The sequence below is a fragment of the Mus caroli genome, unplaced genomic scaffold (assembly GCF_978045245.1).
Source record: "Mus caroli unplaced genomic scaffold, Mus_caroli_1 scaffold_6, whole genome shotgun sequence".
NCBI classification, from domain to species: domain Eukaryota; kingdom Metazoa; phylum Chordata; class Mammalia; order Rodentia; family Muridae; genus Mus; species Mus caroli.
In genome coordinates this window covers 112,557,496-112,579,799 of record NW_028227261.1, presented here as the reverse complement: position 1 = coordinate 112,579,799, position 22,304 = coordinate 112,557,496, and the positions used below count along the sequence as shown (strand labels likewise).

The 22,304-nt window shown below is 46.0% G+C and overlaps 1 protein-coding gene and 1 long non-coding RNA gene across 2 annotated transcripts in view; one reads left to right on the top strand and one right to left on the bottom strand.

Moving 5' to 3' along the window:
- LOC147004374 (uncharacterized) overlaps nucleotides 1-20,369 on the top strand; it is a 158,992-nt gene extending 138,623 nt beyond the window's left edge. The window contains exon 4 of the long non-coding RNA XR_015047436.1: nucleotides 18,987-20,369. This is a non-coding gene — a long non-coding RNA (uncharacterized LOC147004374). The remainder of the gene's footprint in view (nucleotides 1-18,986) is intronic.
- On the bottom strand, nucleotides 9,830-15,221 carry LOC147004375 (spermatogenesis-associated protein 31F1B-like). The gene is made up of 4 exons (XM_085838475.1): nucleotides 14,973-15,221; nucleotides 14,341-14,386; nucleotides 13,813-13,873; nucleotides 9,830-13,173 (listed from the first exon to the last, which is right to left on the bottom strand). The coding sequence occupies exons 1-4, from the start codon at nucleotides 15,102-15,104 to the stop codon at nucleotides 9,870-9,872; spliced, it is 3,543 nt and encodes a 1,180-aa protein (XP_085694601.1). The 5' UTR covers nucleotides 15,105-15,221; the 3' UTR covers nucleotides 9,830-9,869.
- Nucleotides 20,370-22,304: the final 1,935 nt, after the last annotated feature.

Genomic DNA, 22,304 nt, shown 5'->3' with positions numbered 1-22,304 from the left:
CAGAAGCAAGACAGCTGTAGGCTCTATTCTCTACAGCCCAGCACCTAACAGGCATGACATAAAGAGCTTACCCTCCTCCATCTACCTATGTTCAGTTGCCAGAAGTTTCTTCCATGCAATTTTGAAGTGCTCTTCTAGAGGGCCCCGAGGAAGAGCTCCTGAAAGGTCTGGGCCATGTACAGCAGCACACCATGAAAGGTCTGGGCCATGTACAGCAGCACGCCATGCTAGGAGTGAACTACAGAGTCTAACCAAATGCTCATGTAGAGTAATTAGAGTAGTTGGTGAATTACTCTTGAAAACTCCGTCTCTCTGTCTGTGTGTGTGTGTGTGTGTGTGTGTGTGTCCACATCGCGCGGCCACCTTCATGTGTGTGAGTGGGAGGCCCTGTGTAGCTGTGGAGGTTTGAGGACTACCTGAGGCTGAGGGCCTCACCTTGCGCCCAGTCTGAGGCATTTTCCTTTGTTCTCTATAGCACATGCTAAGCTTGATGACCCGAGGCGTCCAGAGATTCTCCTGACTCTGCCTCCCATCTTGCTGCAGGCATGCTGGGATTACAGATGTGTGCTACTCTGCCTGGCTTTGTGTGGGTTCTGGGGATTCAAACTCAAGCCCTCATCCTTGCGCCCCAAGTCCTTTAGTGACTGAGCCATCTCCCCGAATTCTTGAATTTGTGCCTGCATGAGGCTTTTGCTTCTTCAGAGTTTCCCTCCCTTAAGTCTAAGGGATGGGAATGGATGGGGCTGTGCTGGGATTGTGGGAAGGGATGGGGAGGCTCCATCCTCCATCGGCATCCTGCTGAATCATAGTCTCGGCCTCTGTCTTCTTGCTCACTTCTCTGCCGAGAATTCAGGATCCCGAAAGTCTCTGTTGCAGTTCATCTCCCCAGCCCTTTGCTGTGGGAGGTGGGTCAGCAGCAGCCCATGATGGATTGTGACAGGCGGGAGCCTGTGGGGAGCCGTCGGAAGGACCTGCTCCACCCTAAACCAGGATGTGTGCACAGTAACCCACCTTCCTACCTTGGGCCACCATGACATTTGAGTCAATTCCCTTTATTACTCTCTGGCCCCAGGCTCCTCCAGCTGTGGCTCTCTGCCCAGCTCCCACCAGGCAGAGAGGATGTGCCTGTCACAAGACCTCCTTTTATCTTTGGGATACTTCAGGGAAACACCTGGAGCCTGAGCCTTTGTCTCTAGGACCAGCTATGGTCTGGGCTTCTAATCTTCAGGCAGAGGCCCATTCCCATAAGCAGCCATACTTCTTGAATTCCCTGCTAGAAGTAGGCACATGATGCTGTACACTATGGAGTCCTGTCTTATGAGCAAGTCCTCTATTACCGCTTCTTGGTTTGACCAGATTGGTGTTTTCTTAGAAACCCTGAATGTCCATGTTTCTCATTCCAAATTGTAAAGAATTCCAAGGACCCGTACTTCAGCTCTTGCTGTGCTATGACAGACTGGAAGGAGGACACATCTAAGAGATAGAAGATACCCATTTAGATCCCATAATCAGCCTCCAAACGCAGACACCATTGCATACGCCAGCAATATTTTGCTGAAAGGACCCTGATATAGCTGTCTCTTGTGAGGCTATGCCAGTTCCTGGCAAATACAGAAGTGGATGCTCACAGTCAGCTATTGGATGGAACACAGGACCCCCATGGAGGAGCTAGAGAAAGCACCCAAGGAGCTGAAGGGGTCTGCAACCCTATAGGAGGAACAACAATATGAACTAACCAGTACCCCGAGAGCTTGTGTCTCTAGCTGCATATGTAGCAGAAGATGGCCTAGTCAGCCATCAATGGGAGGAGAAGCCCTTGGTCTAGCGAAGATCATATGCCTCAGTACAGGGGAATGCCTGGGCCAGGAAGCAGGAGTGTGTGGGTTGGGGAGCAGGAAGGGGAGGGTATATAGGACTTTTGGGATAGCATTTGAAATGTAAATGAAGAAAATACCTAATTAAACATTTGTTTAAATAAATAAATAAATAAATAAATAAATAAAGGCATCTGTCAAAAAAAAAAAAGATATCCAATTAGAGGTCCATGATATCTGCTCAACCATCCACCATCTTTCTGATGTCTAGTGATTAAGTCTCATCTACTCTGTATTTGTTGCTTTTCTCATTGTTGTGACAAATTACCTCGTAGGACCAGCTGAAGGATTTCTTTTGGATTATGGTTTCAGGGAGTTTCTGGTCAGCCCAGCAGGGAAGGCATGGTGGGAGGAGCTTGTGGGGATCAATCCACACTTGGAAGCACAGAGCTGAGCATGCAACAGGAGTGATTATGACCTTCAGAACTCTGATTGAAGTGATCTGCTTCTTCCAGCCAGCCTCACCTCTTAACGAAGCGGTTTTCAACCTGTGGGTCCCGACCCCTTGGGGGTCGGGTGGAACGACCCTTTACAGGGATTGCTTAAGACCATTGAGAAACAGATATTTACATTATGGTTCATAGCAATAGAAGAATTGCAGTTATGAAGTAGCAATGAAAATAATTTTATGGTTGTAGGTCACCACAACATGAGGAACTGTATTAAAGGGTCAGGGTTGAAGCACTAGGAAGGTTGAGAGTCACTGTCCTAATGCCTCTAGAGTCTTCAGAACAGTGCCAGAAACTGAGGACTGGGCACTAGGACACAAGCCTGTATGGGACACCCTGGATTCAAGCCATCAGACACTGCCTTCTATCCTCAGCCCTTTCTGAATGTTAGGTTAACACTTGGACTTTCAAGCAGGCTCCACACGATCAAAGCTCTCCCTGTGTCCCAAGAGCACCTGCCTCACGTGCATGACCAGTGACCGCCTCCACATTATTATGCCCACATTGTTATGTCCTTCTGTGCTCCATAACACTGCTAACAACTTCGTACGTGCTGCCTTCGTACGTGATAGTGTGGGGGAGGGATGTGTATGTGTGAGTGTGTCTGGGTTGTGTATCCCAGAATCTCTGTGTACCTCCAGTTTTCCAACTTCGTGGTTCTCTTCCCTGCTGTCACCCTGTCTGTATCTTTGCTTGGTCCTCACTTCTTTGTGAGAGAAATGTCTCATCTTTAATGTTACCATTTCGCTACCACCTACAAGACGTTTGTGCTCTTAGTTAAGACCAGTCTCTTGAGTTGGATACACCATCACTACCAGCTTTGTATTACTATGAAAAAAGAAAATACCCATGGTGATGATAAAAGAATAAGGCTTCCTTTTTGACTCACGGCTTCAGAAATTTTATTTACTTATTTCATGTGCATTGATGTTTTGCCTGGACATATCTCTCTCTGTGTGAGGGTATCAGAGTCACTGGAACCAGAGCTACTGACAGTTGGGAACTGTTATGTGGGTGCATGGTAACTGAACCAGAGTCTTTTGAAAAAGCTCCCTCATCCCCCCCCCCCCCAGTGCTCTTAACTGCTGAGCCATCTCTCCAGCCCCTGTTTCAGAGAGTTTAGATCATGATCAGTGAGCTTGGCTGTGTTAGGTGATGAGGCAGCTTATCATTATCAGCAGCATAGGGTCAAGAAAAACTGCTCATCTCAGAATGGCCAGGAACAAAGTGGAGCAGTGTCCTGTATCCCTATCACATGCCTGCAGCCAGCAACCTCGCCTGCTGCTAAGCCCTCCCCAGCTGCATCTCTCCGACAGGGACACTAGTTACTTGTCTCTTTGGTGTGTCAAGAGGCCTGATGAAAACAGCTAAACATTCAGTTGGGGCTGGCTTACAGTTCAGAGATTCGGTCCAATATATCATCACAGTGGAAATCATGGCAGCATACAGGCAGACATGGTGCTGGAGAAGGAGCTGAGAGTTCTACATCTTGATGCAAAGGCAGCCAGAAGGAGACTACCATCTGCATTGTGCAGAGACTGAGCATAGGAGACCTCAAAGTCCCACCTACACAGTGACACACTTCCTCCAACAAGGCCACACCTCCTAATAATGCCATTTCCTATGGTCAAGCATTCAAACCACTACAATATTCAAAATACTAATTTAGTTACTAAGGCAAGTGAAGGAGAGAAACTGAATTCCAAGAACAGTTAGCAAATTGAAGAGGGTGTAGCTGAGAATTATCAATATTGGAGCCAGAGAAGAGGACTTGAGAATTGTCTTTATTAATATTTTAACAATTAATTATATTAACAATTTAGTTTTGGATATACATGTAGAATTGCACACGTACACACACACACACACACACTGTGGTGGTTTGAATAGGTATAGCCCCCTTTGACTCATGAGTTTGAATGTACTTGCCCATAGGGACTACAGTGGCACTATTAGGTGGTGTGGCCTTGTTGGAGGAAGTTTGTCTCTGCTAGGGTGGTCTTTGAGGTCTTCTATGCTCAGGTGACACCCAGTTTCTCCTTGCTGCCTGTGGATCAAGATGTAAAACTCTCCACTCAGTCTCCAGCATCATGTCTACCTGCACACTAGTGTGCTTTCTGCCACAACAACAATCAACTAAACCTCTGAAACTGTAAGCAGCCCCGGTTAAACGTTTTCCTTTATAAGGCTTTCATGGCGTCTTTATAGCAATAATACGTAAGACAACCACCCCAAAAGAAACTGGGGCTTAGACATGCTAACTTGTCAGAGCTGAGGATTGCATTCTACATTCCATCCGTGTAACTTTGACCTTCATGTGTCTCTTTCCCACAAGGGGTCGGACATTTGACCTAAAAATTGTCAAAAATAGATAGATAAATAAATAATAACAAAATACTCAAAGACTATTGAAATGTTGTACACACACACACACACACACACACACACACACACACTTTTATTCATGTTTGTCATCTTTGTTAAAGTCACTCTCTGGCCACTTGAGTTAAAATTTCTCTCCAACTCAAATCTTTGACTTTATAACACAAGCATAACCTTGAGCTCCATTGTGCCAAGGCTTTCCTAAGAAGTTTATGTTTCTATTCTTCTCCTCGGGGACATGTATGCTTGTTCCATCCTGAGTAATTAGCAGAGAAAAACTAGTCTTCTCAAAGGTTCAAGGGAAATTGGGGATAACATGGAGATCTTTGTGTCCAGGGCCACCAAAGCTGCCTTTGATGATGAACCACCCACTCACTGATAGGGATGGGATTGAAACAGGCCTCCAGACCTTAGCACAACTGACTCCATGATATAAGTACCATTCAGGATTTAATACTCAGCAAGTAGACAGCACCACCTGCCAAAATTGAAACAAAGACCTACTCCATCAAAATGAATAATTCAGGAAAAGTCTCTAAATGTCCTAACCTTGTCTTTTGGCTTCTATAGTTCTGCTTCTAGGTAAGTGTTCCTGTTGTCTGAAGAATATCAATCCAGAATGCAGTTTTTGTGCTTAAAATCTCACCCAAGAAAGGCTCTGGCTACACTGGGGTCCTGAATACCCGGTGTAGTTGTCGGCCGGCTAATAGACTTTCTATTGGCTTAAACCCATGCAGACAAGGCACAGTTTGGATCTTATCTTTCTTAGACTCTGTTTACAGTCTCCCTCAGCTTGCCTTTCAACCTGTTTGTTTTCTTCATTTCCTTACAAGAATTTCAGAAAAACCGAACAAAACATTTCCATTAGTAATAAACAGATGTCCCTGAAATGCCCAGTAATCAACATTGCCAGGGAAAAAAAAAAAGGACAGATGTTTGGTCTCTGTCTAAACTGAAGACATGACAGCCCCATGGTATGGGTTAGGAGGGCTTTACTGTAGATACGAGAGAGAGAGAGAGAGAGAGAGAGAGAGAGAGAGAGAGAGAGAGACAGACAGACAGACAGACAGACAGACAGACAGACAGAGACAGAGAGAGAGAGAGACAGAGAGAGAGAGACAGAGAGAGAGAGAGAGAGAGAGAGAGAGAGAGAGAGAGACAGAGAGAGAGAGAGAGAGAGAGAGAGAGACAGACAGACAGAGACAGAGAGAGAGAGAGAGAGAGAGAGAGAGAGAGAGAGAGAGAGAGAGAGAGAGAGAGAACAGCCTGAGGCATCTGGAAAGTCTAAAGCAGAGGCAGGGGGTAGTAGACTGAACATGGCAGGAGCAGATCAGATAAATAAAGGAGAGAAAGACAAGGTGTGTGGGGGAGCGAGAGAGCATAAAAGAGCATAGCGGAAATAGACGAGGTGTAAGACTGAGTAGCTGGGGAAGGAAACCCGTGAGCTGGGGAGACTTAGGGTACTGGAGGAACGGAGAAGAGCTGGCAGGCCAGCAGGACTCCGAAGTGTGCAACAAGTCCTTATTATCATAAGGACTCAGGGAGTCCTCAGGGAGATTGGAGGCCAGCATGCACTCTGGTGCTAACAGGCACCACAGACAGCCATTTGTCCCATCTGCCATAGGGGAGTGGCTCGCTTTGGTAGAGGAGAACTGACTTCACAAGTTCCCAAGGAATGCTGGCTTTTGTCTAACTTGGGGAAATGGATTTCCTTTGGACCGCACAATCTGGTTGTAGACTTGTATGTTATTAAACTCCAGGTCTTGTGGCCATTGAGTAGATGGGACCCTTTCAAAAGACCCTAAAAATCTTTTGAAATCTTGGTGGAGGGCTGTGATGCTTTCTAAAATGGTGTGGAGCATAATGAGGAAACAGATGGTGTGCTGAATAGTTTTATGTTAACTTGACACAAGCTAAAGTCATCTGAGAGAAGGGGTCTTCCATAAAGAAATGTCTCCAATAAGATTGGGTTGTAGGCAAATCTCTAGGGCATTTTTAATTAGAAATTGATGGGGAGGGCCCAGTCCATCGTGAGTGGTGTCATTCCTGGGCTGGTGGTCCTAGGTTCTATGAGAAAGCAGGCTGAGTGAGCCAGAGGGAGCAAGCAAGCAAGCAGAACCCCTCCATGGCCTCTGCTTCAGCTCCTGCCTCCAGGTTCCTGCCCTATTTGAGTTCCTGTCCTGGCTTCCTTCCATGACGAATATGATGTGGAAGTGTCAGCTAAATAAATCCTTTCCTCACAACTTGGTTTTGGTCACAGTTTCATCACAACAATGAGAACCCTGACTAAGCCAGATGGGTGAAGAGGAAGACTAGCCTAAAGTTTGGTGTTATCAGACTTGTGGAACTGTCCTTGGTGGGAGAAGGTACAGGATCATCCTCTGATGGGCAGTTACCATGCGCCTTATGGGAGGGGCTTATCTGGCTGAGAGCAGTGCTATTATCCGCTATGGAACTATATTATGTAGAGAGATGGCTCAGGGGTTAAGAGCACAAGCTATTCTTCCAGGGTTTGATTTCCAGCATGTGCAAACATACTCCCAACTTCCTGTAATTCCAGCTCCAATGGATCTTTTAGGAGCATAAGAGAAACCATTTTGTGTAACTTGAATACCAGTTTATGTGACTTAGAGTAATCTGCCTACAGGAGCCTGCCATAAACAAGCTCAGACAGGAGCTGAGCCCAAGACAATTTGATATTCTAATGAACTAACCCCAAGGTAGAATTGCTGTGTTAGTAACCCAGACTAAGCTGTGAGCCCCAAATAGGGGTAAAGCTAAGGCCCAATGAAATGATACTTTAAAAAAAGGAACTTTGAGAGTGGCCTCTGGGATCTGACTGCTGTCCTGTGCTCCCAAGACAGCATCTTAAGGCCACCAGCAAGACAACTTTGAGGCTGCCTCTGTGTGTGTCCCTGGCTTTGACAACTGTTTCCAGCACCATTGCTGAGCACATGCAGGCCTGCCTGTGAGCACGCACTAGCATCTGGCCGAAACCTTCTGGAGTCTCCACAAGTGCCATCCTTCTGCCCCGTCACAGCTGGAGAACTGCATGGCAGACATGGGTTAAGTCACCAAGGTCCCAGAACAGCCTAACTAGAGCAAAGTCCCCATCAGAACCATGCAGCAGGTTATCTGCCCAGCTGTTCCCCACTTGGTGAGGTGCCTGTTTAACCTTTATAGGAGCATGGTATTGAAGGAATGTTTGTGTGGATAAACTGAACATAGTCGAAAGGCAAATCTTATGTGGACATCCTAATTGCTGACTGCCTCACAGCATACCAGCTGGGCCCTCTACAGGATCTGATGCCCTTTTCTGGCCTTTGTAGGCCCATGTACATATGTAGTGTACAGACATCTATACTGGGACTATCTAGGACCTTTCAGCAATATAATGACACAGAGAGTTGATATTTTAAAGCTTAGGCTTCTCAGCTTGGGCAGTCTCCCAGCTACTCTAACTGGACTTATCCTGGCATTCCACCCTGTCATATGGCCAACTTTAGCCCTTTGCTCTGCTCTGGTCTGTCCATTCACCTCCATGTCCTCTGGTTGCATCTCCCACATCTCAATTATTTTCCGAGCATCCTTCTCTGTCTGCCTTCCACTTCCTGACTAGCTATTGGCCCTCAGATCTTTATTGCAGCAAATCAGATACAATTCTAGATTGCCTTAGGCAGGTGAGGAAGAACAAATATTTGCAAAATATGAGGCTGGAGATGGACCATAGAAATACAGTCCCAATTTCCTGCCAGTATTTAGCTCTCTGACAGTGCCGAGACATGCCCTCAAACAGTGTACCCCAACAGACAGACAGACAGACAAGAAAAATATCCATATGCATAAAATTGAATAAAATTGAGGGCTGGAGAGATGGCTCAACCATTAGAACTACCAGCTGCTCTTCCAGAGGTCCTGAGTTTAATTTCCAGCACCTACATGGCAGTTCACAACTGTCTATAACTGTAGTCCCATGATGCCCTCTTCTGGTGTGCATACATCATTTAAAAAGTTAAATTAAAATGAAAACGTATTGGGAGAGTAAGAATGCTAGAAGAAAGGGTCGATTAAAAGCCAGGTGGTCGTGGCACACGCCTTTAATCCCAGCACTTGGGAGGCAGAGGCAGGTGAATTTCTGAGTTCAAGGCCAGCCTGGTCTGCAAAGTGAGTTCCAGGACAGCCAGAGTTATACAGAGAAAACCTGTCTCGAAAAACAAAACAAAACAAACAAAAACAAAACAAAAGACAGAAGTGTGTGTGTGTGTGTGTGTGTGTGTGTGTTATAGACAGGGTGTGACAGTAGGGCTGGGTACAAGCTATTGGCCTTAACAGGCTCAAATATGTTTATAAAACTTCTGGTGCTATAGAGACTTAGCCAAGAATCTTTAATGACCAATTCACTCCTTGGTCATGCAAGCTGCCTACGATGGCTTTAAACTCCTATCCCCAACACAGCTGGGCTTTGGACTAGCCTCCTGCTTAGGCTTTAGCGATAACAAAGTTGACCCGATTTTCCTTGCATGAAGATCAGGAACACAGCAGCTTTGACCCAAGTATAAGAGCTCCCTCTCTATGCTCCCCACACTCCCTGGATCTTCCTTCCAAAAAGGCATCTCTAGGTGCCACAGGGCTGAAGTACAAGAACCAGGCAAAGGGGCCAAACAAGCTTCCAAACAGGTCCATAGAAAGATATTCCCAACAGCACTGGGGTGAACACGGAGATTCCACAACTCAGTTGTGGTGTGTCATACACAATGTGCATTTTCTTTTTAGCGACTTTGCTTTTGGCTCTATCTCCCACTCTCTGTTCTTCCAGCATCCCTCTCTGCCTGCCTTCCACTTCCTGCCTCAAAAATATGAACTCAAAAGTATCCCTTGAAGAAAGCTGTGCTGATGGTACTTCTCTAAGAGGAGCCATGAGATTGGGGGCTAAAGTTCCTCTGCAGGATGGGGGTGGAAGTTGTTGCTTCCCTCATCCCTTCCCTTAATAATCTACAGCAGAGACAAAAAAAGACAGACAACTCTTGGTTTACAGGTACAGAATATATTATGGGTGGCTCCTTAATCCACCTGTTCATTAGAGAAAATAATAATCGTTCTCTTTAAAGGATACAGAGGAGGGAGTCCATTAACAGAACAACATTTCTGATGTGAACCCTGGGACCTAGGGTGGGTTTCTCTGTTGATTGGCATAAGCCAACCTAGGACAGTGCTGAGGGCAATGGTACGGGTGGCCTAGTACTGAGACAGAGCCAACCCGTTGAGGTTGAGGCCAGAACTTGCTGTCTAGATTATAGGAAGGAGTTAGACAGAGGCCAACTACTGACTTCTCAGAGGACGAAAACTGGGCCTTGGGCCCTCTGGAGTCCTCTGGCTTAGTTTTCTTGGTGGGGCTCTTGGCTTGAGGCAGACCCCTTTTGGCCACCTTCCCAGGTGTAGAGACCGTGGATGGCTCCGTGTGCGCTTTGCTCTTTATCGTGGTGTGAATTCCATGAAAAAATAATTGGATCTTTCTTTTCAAGCCAGCCTCTGGAAGGCGGCTAGGCCTCGTGTAGGGAGAGGCTGGCGTCGCGTGCCCTGGTGTGAAGTGACCTGGGCCAGCTTGGCCCTGAGGCTTTCTCTGACTTGGTGAGCGTGGGAAAGGAAGGCCCCGGGAAAGCACAGGCTGGGGGGCTTCAGCAGTCCTCGAAGGTTCTGGGACAATGGATTCCTTGCTTTGACTGTCTTCTGGAGGTGGATCTGGGAACTGGAGCTCAGGGGACTCCCGGGGGCTGTGTGGACAGGCACCCTTAAGATGAAAGGTATGGCCCTGTTGTGAGGAGCCCTGGAGTGGTCTGTGCAGGAGCCTCTTCTCCTGCTCTCCATCCTGGCGTGTCTTTTGATTAACTAGGGAAAACCCAAGACCTGCTTCCCCTTCTCCAAGGTCCCCCACAGCTTTGGGTTTCCCTGGGATTTTGCTCTTGCCTGTCACTGTAGGGACATGGCCTGACTTACTCTTGCCTGGGCTTTGGGACTCAGTGCTAAAGGGTTCCCCTAGGTTCAGCATTTTCCCACTGGTCTCCATCTGAACATAGTGCACTTGGGCCTCCATCATATTCCTGTGGACTTGTGAGCCCTGCTGGGCAGATCTATGGGGCACTGCTCTGGAACTCGGTTGGTTTTGCTCCTGAAACACAGCCCGCACTGCAGTAGCTGGCTGTTTAAGGCAGACCTTATCTGGATCTGGGGCTACAGGAACGTGACATAAGGTGGGTGGTCCCTGTAGCAGTGTGCTTTCCCGTGGACTCCCAGGAGGCTCCTGGACAGATTCACTCTTCAAGTCTGTTGCAGTTGGCTCTTGGAACACACTCGCTTTTACAGACATTCCCAACTTTATATCCACAGCCTTCTTTTTCAGGTAGAAATTCACTCTCTCCATGATCTCTGTGTCTAATGAGTAGGGTCTATTCAGGAGAGGCTGTCTCTCTGGAGGCACCTTCTCTGTCCCTCCATGCCCCCGTGCTCCACGCTGGAACTCTTCTGCAATGTTTGCAGAGGTCTCCTCGTCATCTTGAGTACGGGGCTCAAGCCCACTCAGGCATAGGGCTTCAAGTGGAGACTTCTGAGATAGGGGCTTCTGTGGGCTTTTGACAGACCAGGGCATAGTTGTGATTACAGATTGGTCAACAATTGGGGATGCTGCTTTAGTCGGGGCCACGTAGTAAAAGGCCTGCAGGCCTGACAGGAAGGCCAAATACTTATGTCTCAGAGTTGTCTCCAGTTTCTTAATGGTTTCCTCAGACAGGTCTCGGGGTCGCCTACAGTGTTCAATGAAAACACCTGAAAAGGCCTGAGCCTCCTGGTCAAGGTCCATTGGTTTCCAGGAAACAGATTCTTGATGTATGTCAGGTAGGGACTGAGGGTCTGTCGAGGAGAGCAGCATATTTATGGAGCACTGGATCCTCTGGGGCAGCCCCCAGCGAAGGTGAATCAGCCGCTTCTGGAGGTGGAATTCCAGCAGCCTGCACGTGTGCTGAGGGATGAAAAAAAGCTCTCTGGTGAGAGCTGAGAAGGGTTTTCCTGGCCCGAAAAATTTTAAAGTCTCACGTGGCTTGGCTTTATTCCATGGCTTATGCTTATAATGCGTGTGGCTCTGCACACGTGGAGATCCTGCGATGACAGCTGGCAGGCCCCACTGAAGCTGAAGCTGTCTTTGTAGAAGATGCCACTCCAAAGTTTTACATTCTGACAGAGTCAGAAATGGAACAGCACCCATCTGAGCTCTTAGAGGCTCATACAAAGACTCATTTGGAGAAGTTGAAGAAGGGGGCGGGGCTGCCTCAGGTAAGGGAAAGGGTGGGGACGCCTTCAAGAAATGAGGCTCTTTGTAGGGGGGTTTGAGTGTGTTCTTAGAGACACCTTGAGTGCACAAGAAGGTGGACCCCGAGGATTCACTATGCATAGAAGGGAAACCGCAGAATAATTGAGTGAATTTCTTCTGAAGATTGCTCTGGGAGCCATCAACTTGTCCCTCAGGCGATAGACAGATGTCATGTAAAAATTCATAGTCAGGAGTGAGTAAGGGCTTTTCCACAGGGCTAGGGATTGGTTTGCAGGATAGTCTTTGTCCTTGGTCACCACTAGACCACTCAGAAACCCAAAAGGTCTGGATAGGTTGTCCCTCCATATATGAGTACCAGGCCTCGGGGGAAATACCCTCAAACCTATAAACATACTCTTGAGAGCTAGTATTCAGGATAAATGAAACAGGTTGGTTATGTTCTGGCCGGAGATACACTGGTGGGTTTGGCATGAATTGCTTTAGGGACTCCTCTACACGTCTGGGGAGCCCCCACCTTTGGAAATGCATCAGCTTTTTCACGTGTATCTCCAAAAGCCTTAATACTTCGGGACTGAGGAATGGCTGCGGGGCATCGGTGACAATCGACACAGCCATAGGATGTGTGACAGTAAGCTGTGGGGTCAGGGTGTGAAAAGGAGTCTGTGAGTTCAATGCCTCACGGTCTTGGAGCTGCTGGATATAGTTTAAATTGCTGTGCACTGTGTCCTCCTCATTCATTAAAACCACTGGCTCTTCAAGCCCTGGAGAAACCACAGTCTCAGAGGCCATGGGCATGTCTGCCAGATGCAATTCCTGTCCTACCTGGAGGGGATCAGGGACACCATCTGCATTGGTAGACTCTGTTAACTCTTCTGTTAGCTTTGTGAGTGTTTGGTTTCCAGGCTCCACTGGAGAGTTTCTGGGATATCTGGAGTAAAAATCCTGATTCCATTCAAAAGACTCACTGGATATGGGCACCTTCAGGCAAGCGGGGTCCTGTGGCAGTCCCAACAAGGCAGGGGAGAGCTGGCTTTTCTCACTCTGCAGCAACTGCTGAATCTCTAGAGTCGCAGCCTCACATATTTGGCAGCTGGGATCTAAACACAGGAGCTGCCGCACATTTCCCAGCTTGGGGACCCAGCTTTGGCTTGGAAGAGAAAAATAAGACAACCATTAATGAACGAACTTGGTCTGCCTCTTTGGAAGACTGTGTCTGGAGATTTCTGGGCCCTTTTCTCCAGTCCCAAAGTTCTAACCCTAATGAGGTCCTCACTCAAAGCATGGGGTGCTGCTGTATTCAGAAACTCTTGAGAATCATTCATGTTCTCCAGAAATGAAGTAGAGGGTAAGATGATGGGAAGATGGAATCCCAACAACTGCTCCCCCACCCTGAGGACAGACAGGAGGTAATAGCAGCAAGGTCCAGCCAAACCCAGGGCTCTGCCTTTGGAAGGGAGCAGCAGGAAGACCAAATGACATGGTGACCTCTTTATGCTGAATTCCCTCTCTTGACAGATTGGTGTCTGGGTGCAACCCTAGCAATGTCCTTTACAGAGCATGCGTGAGTCCGTTCTGAAATTCAGACCTGCTGAGACCCTAACATACAGATTGGGTGTGGGGTGGCTCTTCTCTGCTGAGATGTGACCCATCTCTGCCCTGGCAGCCCTCTCAGCTGGCAAACCTGACTGCCTATGTTTGTCCTTCCCTCAGTGATCCCTTTCCTCACCCCTGGCCTGGATCAGACCAAGAAATCGTCAGAGTTTAGATACAGAGATCAAGAAGTCACCTTTTCATGATAGAGAGCAGCTCCCATGGCTTCTCGGCTTCTTCTCGGGAAAGTCTCCTGGCTGAGGAATCAGGACACAGTGTTATGTGGCGAATGAGCATATCAGGGGGATTCTACAGGAATCTGAACAGTAACAGGAAGCTGAGCTCCTAGACTTGGTGCTCTGTGCCTTGTCTAGGTAGAGCACCACCATTTACAATACACTGTCCCCTGTAGGGATAATTAATTGAGTGCTTATTTTATTGATAAAACCATAGGTGAAATGAATCCCATAGGGTCATAAACTCAGTAAATGACAGTTAAGGACACCTTAATTCCTCAATTCTTTGTCAGGGGAGTAAGGCAGAGATTTTTTTTTAACATTCTTAATTTCTCATTTCTCATCAAGAGCAGTCCTTTGTAAATGTCACCAGTTAGTGGCTCTGGAACCTCAGAAGTTAGAACACTTGGCACTTGGCAAGGTCATAGAGAAGAGGAACTGTGGGGAGCTCTCCTGGGGCGGGAAGTCAGGGGACATTGGAACTTTACCTCTTGACGCTGCATCTTTAGTCCTTCGCCTGACTTTTTGATGACGCTTAAAGAGAAAAATATTAGAATGTGAGGCTGGAGCTTTCTTTTGTGTTCATATTGTGACAAATATCTTACACATTTTCTTTCCTTTCCTTATCTATGTATATTTTTTACACTCTCCTCCCCTGCCTTCTGCTAGGCTCTGCTTATTTTTTTCCCTGACTTTCCCTTCTTCTCCATCTTTCTGGTTCTCTTTGAAACTAATCCGAACTCTATTTCTTATCTGGCTACTGAGTGATGTTTTACCAGAGTTTGCAGGCAAAACAGTAGAAAGAATAGACACATATAGGATGTGTTCTAATATAAAAAGCTTTCCAGGTATAAAAGCCGTGTAACAAACTAAAATGGGAAATTCTCCTCTATTGGAGATCTGAGATCATGCTGATCTTCTATTCAAAGCAATACAATGGTTTTTGGTTTACAACTCATAAACATGCTGGTAAGGAAAGGCCTCCCAGGAGAACGGTGTGATATAAACACCCTTCAAAGTATCATATCCAAACTGTCAGATGGGGTAGTGAGGTCATAAGTGGAAGATGGATCTTGAAAGCTTCTCTACTAGCTCAGTATTGGTCACAGGGTTTTCCTACCCGACAGCAGCTTCTTCTATGTTCGCACTTCAATCCTTGGTAAGTCTGACGCACTTGCCAGACAATTAGGGAAATGATGAAGATGCAGAAATAGACATACAAGGGACATTCAGTGTCCCACAGAAAGCACATAGAGCTCAGAATGATCTGAACCTCATTAGCATGAGGAGATCAGACATCCTACTCTCATTTTTCTCTTTAAGCGTCATCAAAAAGTCAGGCGAAGGGCTAAGGTTCCAATGTCCCTTGACTTCCCACCCCAGGAGAGCTCCCCACAGTTCCTCTACTCTATAACCTTGCCAAGTGCCAAGTGTTCTAACATTCAGAGTCCAAGTGCCTAAAAGCTCCCAGGGCCAAGCCTTGACAGGTGCATGTCACAGAGACTAGAATCAGGTCACCAGACTGCATCACAAAGACCTCTATTCCATCAAGGAAGCTTGTGTGGTAATTCAGTCTACAGCAGAGGATAGAGACATGGTTATCTTTAAAGGTCATGAACCCTTGGTCATGAATGTCACATTCACAAGCAGGACCTGCTCTCCATTTTCCCTGTACCCACCCCTCTCCACCAGCCCGTTGGCTTGGTTCTTTTCTTCACAACTGTGTAGTTGTTCCTGGTGGTCAGAGTCTGGGCTTAGTGCTTCCAGGTTCATGACATCTTATTCACAGCATTGAAATGATCAGATACAGATTTGCAAAGTACAAAATTGTATCCAAAGCAAAGTGATAGTATAGAAGAGAAAGAAGGAATGTGGTTAAAATAGTGACCATGGGCCACTGACTAAAAGTCCCCAAGGACTGGTTGGCATTTCCTTTTATGGAATTTAAGAGAAGGAGGAGTTTGGTTGCTGAAGGTTGCATAGGGATTCTTTATCTAGACTGACAGCGTGTTATGGAACCTTGAAGGGCCCCAACTTGACAAGACAAACTCCATCTTGTAACCAGGCTTCCATTTTATTATCCACTAGGCCCTATCCTCAGGTTCAACCCTAATTACTGAGAAAACCATAAACTGTTCCAGGAAGGAGCCACCCTAAACATGGTTCACCAGCAGGAAAATACCTAATGTTCTAGAAGTTATAGACAGATATAGATTCTTTAAGCCAACTGAAATAATTGTTAACCATCATGTAACTGCCAAGCTGATAAGCCACTCACCCTTCTGTAACTGATATAAAAGGGCTGAACCTTAGATGCTTGGGGCCTTCTGTGCTACCTTGCTCATCAGAGGGGCCTGAGGGTCCAAGCTCGAGCTTGAATAAAGACTCTTTGTCTAGAGTTCAACTCCTGGTGGTCTCTGGGGACCCTCGGATCTGGGCATAATAACCTCTTTCCTACGGTGCATGTTCTTTCCATAATGCACCTGATTTTTGATATGCGTACCCAATTATACATAGGCATAAGATGGCAAATAGGGGTTTACTCCCTAAGAGTTCACCCAGAGTACATACTTTCATCTTGTTACCCATGCACCCAAAATTAATTCGGGTTATATCAATCTTACCACCCTCTTACAAGATGTATTTGAAACATCTTTGAGTAGAAACTGTCCAAGTTCAATGGTTGTTAAGAGTGGAACAACTTATTCAATTCTTTTTAAATATTTTTTTAAGATTTATTTATTATTGTATCTAAGTACACTGTAGCTGTCTTCAGATGCATCAGAAGAGGGCGGCAGATCTCATTATGGGTGGTTGTGAGCCACCATGTGGTTGCTGGGATTTGAACTCGGGACCTTCGGAAGAGCAGCCGGTTCTCTTAACCACTGAGCCATCTCTCCAGCCCTCAATTCTTGAGAGATGGCTGTGTGTATAGTTCAATACAAATGGGGGTCCTAGGTTCCTTACAGATTGCATAGGCATATTGTTTGGAGTGTGGTATGTGTGCATAGCCCAAGTACACTGTTAAAGGAATGTGTGCATAGCCCAAGCGAAGCAGAGTCCTAGATTGCTAAGCAATTCTTATGTTTGCCTATAAAAGGAATTACATATTCTAGCTAGCCTGTACAAAAGACATACAATCCTTGCATTTTATTAACAAGCTGTGAGCCTAGATTGGGCAGGTTTGGAGTTATTCTAACTTACATCCCAGCCATATGTCCCTTGTTATTTGCCATTTCTCCTGGCCATGTGCTCATGGTTCATCCACTCTCATGGTGGCCTCCTCTTCTCTGTGTGTCCTTTCTTCTCCGTTTTCTCCCTACCTGTGACCCCAAGCCAGGTAGCTGAAAACCCACCTACCTCTATCTACTGCTCAATCACAGGTTTTAGCCTTTTATTAATCAATTAACTTGGGAAGCAAGGTTACATGGCATCATTTTGTGTTCATGAAGATCTCCTCACGCCTGAGGGTCTCCTCATCAAAGGCAACCAGATCTTGGGGGTCAGTATTTAGCATTTGAATAGATAGCAGTACTAGATCAGTTCCCTACATTTCCCTCTTTTGTATGAATAAAAAGACTATTTTTCTTACAACAATAAAGTGTGTATAGTAAGAACAATTATGAAATCTATGGTGTAATAATTAACATTCACAATGTCCACTCCTTTTGTATTTGGCAACTTAGGAGAAAGTGTTCTATTATTTAGCCTATATTGGTGAGTTTAGAGTTCTGTATTTAGATCATATTCTCATTACCATCTTAGGCATTAAATTCTAACTTTCATAACTTGCAATTATCAACCTTAAAACACCCATTTATAACTTAAACCTTCAAGTCCTCCAACTTACATAACTTTCATTTGCCATCCTTAAAAAACCTCTTTAGACCCTAAAGTATATATTTTTTAGATCCCTTATAACTTAAGTTTAATTGTAACACTATAACTCTCTGCCCTCATTCCCATCAGAGATGTGAGAAGGGGTAAATATGACCTGAATTTGTAGGAAATGCAGGCAAGCAGCTTTCAAGGTTAAGAAATGGCTGAGAAATGGCTGCGTGGACAGTTCCCCAGAATTGTCTCTGTAGTGCTGGAACACCCATCTTCATCCTTCTGGCCCAGTATATCTGACAGACATTTTGTGAAGCAGGAATTGTAAAGGACTTGCTTACCCTCTCCTGGCAGAGCTTGGCAGATGTTCCTGAGTCTGCTTGTCCTTTCTGAACAGCATTATGTCTGTAGTCGAATTATGGGCAACTCTCTGCCCCGTGGCAGCTTTGCCACATTGAGGTAAACTCCGGGTGGAGATTCTCGATGCTCATCATCTTCTTTGAAATAGGATGGGGTACTGCCAGGAGCTGACATGCCTTTATGTCAAGAAGGCCTTAAATAAAAAAAAAAAAAAAAAAAAAAACAACAACAACAAACAAACTTTAAATGCCATATTCTATGAGTTCCTGAGGGTTTTGAAGACTATCCATCTATTTATAGCATACCTGAGCAAGCAAGCATGGCTTATTTATAGGTATTAATTATCTGTGCAACCTAGGGTGTATATTTCTGTGATAATCTAGACTAGCATCTGGCACGATACTAGTAACTATTAACTTGTATTTCTTAACCATCCCTAACAGCCCAGGGGACAACCAGATCTTAGGGACTGATATTTAGCATTTGAATACACAGCAATACCAGATCAGCCCCCTGTACTTGCCTACTTATAAGTTACTCATGCTCAAAAAACTAAACACTTTGGCATAGCAGCTACATTGCCAGGAAGAGTGACTGGGACAGAGAAACTTCTACCTTCCTTACCTGGAAATGTGTCTGAGAAGTACACAGGGGTTCAGGGAGAGAACATATTTAAGGATCAGAAATGAAAGGCCTTGATATTCACTAAAGGGGTTAATCAGACATCAGAAATACAAAAAAGGCAGGTGTGGAAGGGAAAACCAAGGTGGCAGGTTTGTTTGCTTGTTTTGTTTTGTTTTGTTTTTTTAATTAAGTAAGCTTTTATTGAAACTTACATTGTGGTACAAAAATGCATTCCAGCTAAAAGAAAGTATGACACCACAACCCCATCCCACCCAGATTAATCCCACTGACTACCACCCAGTTTCCATTTCTTCCCTAGGTTTTGTTCTACACAGATCTCTGCACTTCATCAACATTAGAGTTCTTAACTCTAAGTGAAGAAAGGGACCAAGAATCAAACCCCAAGCCAATGACACGTTATCAGATCTACTAGGTTACTTACTGTTCAAGCCCGTGTAAGCACTGGATCCCCGGGAAGTCAGTTATCAGCTCCTGTGCTCATTACAGAATCGGACCAATGGAAAGTTTCCTCAGCAAGACATTTGGTCAACAGCATGTTTAAACCAAAAGTCCAGCAGTGTTCCAACCACAAAGACAGCAGTGTCTTTAAATGGCACAATAAGAGCAAGGAGGGGAAGCCTCCAGTTTGAGTGGGAAGAGGTTATAAGCACTGCTCTCCATGGAGGCTCACCAACTCGGCTTGTTGTGGAACTCTGTCCAAGGCTTTGTGTATCTGCAGCTCTTTTTATCCATATTTCAGCATCTAGCCTGCTCAGGGCAATGATGCCTGCACAGAGGAGCCCTTCCAGCCCGAATCATAAAAACAAACAATCAAACAAACAAACAAAAACAGTAGCTAGTTGTGGTTAGATATTCTTGTAGCTTTATTTGATGTGCATTTATTGATGTGCAGCTAAGGCATGGGGCAAGTGTTTTGCAACTCATTTCTAGAACCAGTCATTTTTGTTCTCGTCCCATTAATCTGCATTTGTGCTAACTGCTTGATCCCTGTGGATACTGTGCGTGTCTGTAACACTCAGGAATTCTGGAAATCCTTTAGACTATCTTGCCCAGTAAGAATGGTCTCATAAAACCTTTGTATCCCAAAACTGTGAAGAGTCTATTTCATAGTTTCCTCAGCGTTCAGTCTTCCAACCTACTAGTCTGATGAACACTCATGCCCACCCTGAGTAGTGTGTTAGGCATCTTCCCACCATTGAGAAAAAAAATACATGAGCACAAAGGGGAAAAAAGATTCATTTGGACCCATGATTTCAGGCATTTCAGTCCTTAGTCACTTGGCCACGTCGTTCTGGATCTGTGATGAAGCAGGTAATAGTGGGTATGGGAGCCGGTGGCAAGAAAAGCTGCCCTCACCTCAAGAAATCCAGAAGGAAAACAGTGAGGGAGCAGAAAGAGCCAAGGACAAAGCAACACCTCCCAAACACATCCCAAGGAGCCAATCGCTTGAGTAGATTCTACCTTCTAAACAAACAATCTTTATACATTCATTTATTCATTGTGAAGTTGCACTTGTACCATGTGGTGGTCAGAGGACAACTTTCAAGAGTTGTTCCTCTCTTCCTGCCATGTGGGTTTCAGGGACGGAACATAGGGAGATCTGGCCCTGCCCTTGCCAATTCTAACATTGGGTAAATGGGTCAGTGCTGGAGAGCTTGAGCTTGCCCTGGTGCTGTGCGTGTAGGCGAGCTGGGACTAATCACTGAGGTGTGAATTAGTCTCATCTTTAAAACTAGATTGTCAATTGTCTTGAGAGCAGGAAGATAGTATTTCTCAACTGTATACACTTGTGTTATGGTTTGAATCTGAAAAGACTCCCCAAAGCTCATGCTGAAGTCTTGATCTTCACTGTGGCTATCTTCCAAGGTGGGCTTTGGTGAAGAGAGTGAATTCTGAGGACTCTCAATGGAATATTCCATTGATGGGTTCATAGTTTAATGGGATATTGAGAGGTAATAGAAACTTAAGAGGTAGGAGTGGGTGGGAGGGATCAGTGGATAAAGGTACTTGCCACTGAGCCTGGTGACCTATCAGATAGCCTGCAGTTGCCCTGTGTCCTGGAGATCTTGTAGCTTTGAATAGGCAGGACCAGCTCCTTCAGTGCCCCAGCAGTTCGTAGATGGGGTAGATGTTGGGGTGGGCCAACTCAAAGTCCTGATCTGGGTCTGGGTAGTAGCTGAGCTGGTCAGCCTAGGCCTCAGACAGGTGGGTGGGAGTGTGGCCAGTTCTTCTGCCCATGCTGCTGTTAATGTGAACTCTATGTTTAGTTTGTAGAACTATTTGTGAACTATTTGTAAGCTTAGAGACTGAGATGCCAGGCTGATAGACTAGCGGGCCTCAGAAATGGACCTGTCTCTGCCTTTCCAGAGCAGAGATTACACGAGTGCCACCATGCCCAGCTTTAAAAATACTTTTATCTTTGAGAATTTCATACTTATACACAAATATGGCACCCACCTTTCCTTACCCCCTCCAGCAAGCTTCCCTCCTAAATGTCATGTCTCTTTTTTAACTTTATTGATTCTTTGTGAATGCACCCCAATCCTGTCCTCTCCCCATACCTTTGTATCTTCCCTCCACTCTTGTAACCTCCCCCCAAAAATAAAATAAAAATAAGGAATAAAAGAACAAAAAAAACCCAAAAAATAAAAAACAAATACAAACCTAAAAACTCTCATTGTGGAAGTTGTAGTGTGTCACAGTGTGTCCCACAGTATACTCTTTTAGACCACATGTCTGTACTTGCAAATGTTCATTGCTGTGTTACTGGTCTGGTTCGAGGCCTCTGGTTTCTGCTACACCATCCATACTGGATCCTTACCAGGACTCCTCTTGGAAACCCTGTTGTTGCCCTGAGTCATGGAAGTCCTGCAGTTTTGGATCTGCAGGACTGGCTCCTTTAATGCTCCAGCAGTTCATAGATGGAGCAGATGTTGGGGTGGGCCAACTCAACACCCTGGATCTGGGCCTGGGTGGTAGCTGAGCTGATCAGCCCTCAAACTCTCCCACACTCACAGCACCAGGACAAGTCTCCAGCGCTGGGCCACCAGTTCACCCAGTGCTGCAGCCAGCAAGGGACATGAGGGCCATCTCTCCCTCACCTGCACCACCTAGCAGCAAGTGAGTAGGAGGCCAGCTCACCCACACTTCTGACATCGTGGCCAACTCTAATGATGTCACCCAGGTGACGAACAGGGCCTGCTCTCAGGAGCACTATAGCTGGCAAGGGGCAGGGACAGCTCTCCTGACCTGCCACAGGGCTCACCTGAGTCCCCTCAACCCCCAACTGGGCCAGCTCTGCACAGTCCTTGCCCATCAACGTGGTTCCAGGCAGCAGACCAGACCAGGGATGTCCACATGGCCTTTGGTCATAATGTGAGCCACAGACATAGACACAGGCCCCTGCTGCTGCCTGATCATAGACCCAGACATGGCCCTCAGTGATGGCTCGGGCTGGGGCTTCACCATGGCCTCACTCCACTCTCCTATCTCTCCACCACAGACTTGCACATTGTAGTGGCTCCAGCTGCAATCGAGCCATGTGATGGGTGGGCCTCTGGGTGTCTTAGGTCCACCCACATGCTCAGAATGATTCTCTCTCCCCAGCAGCTGCCAA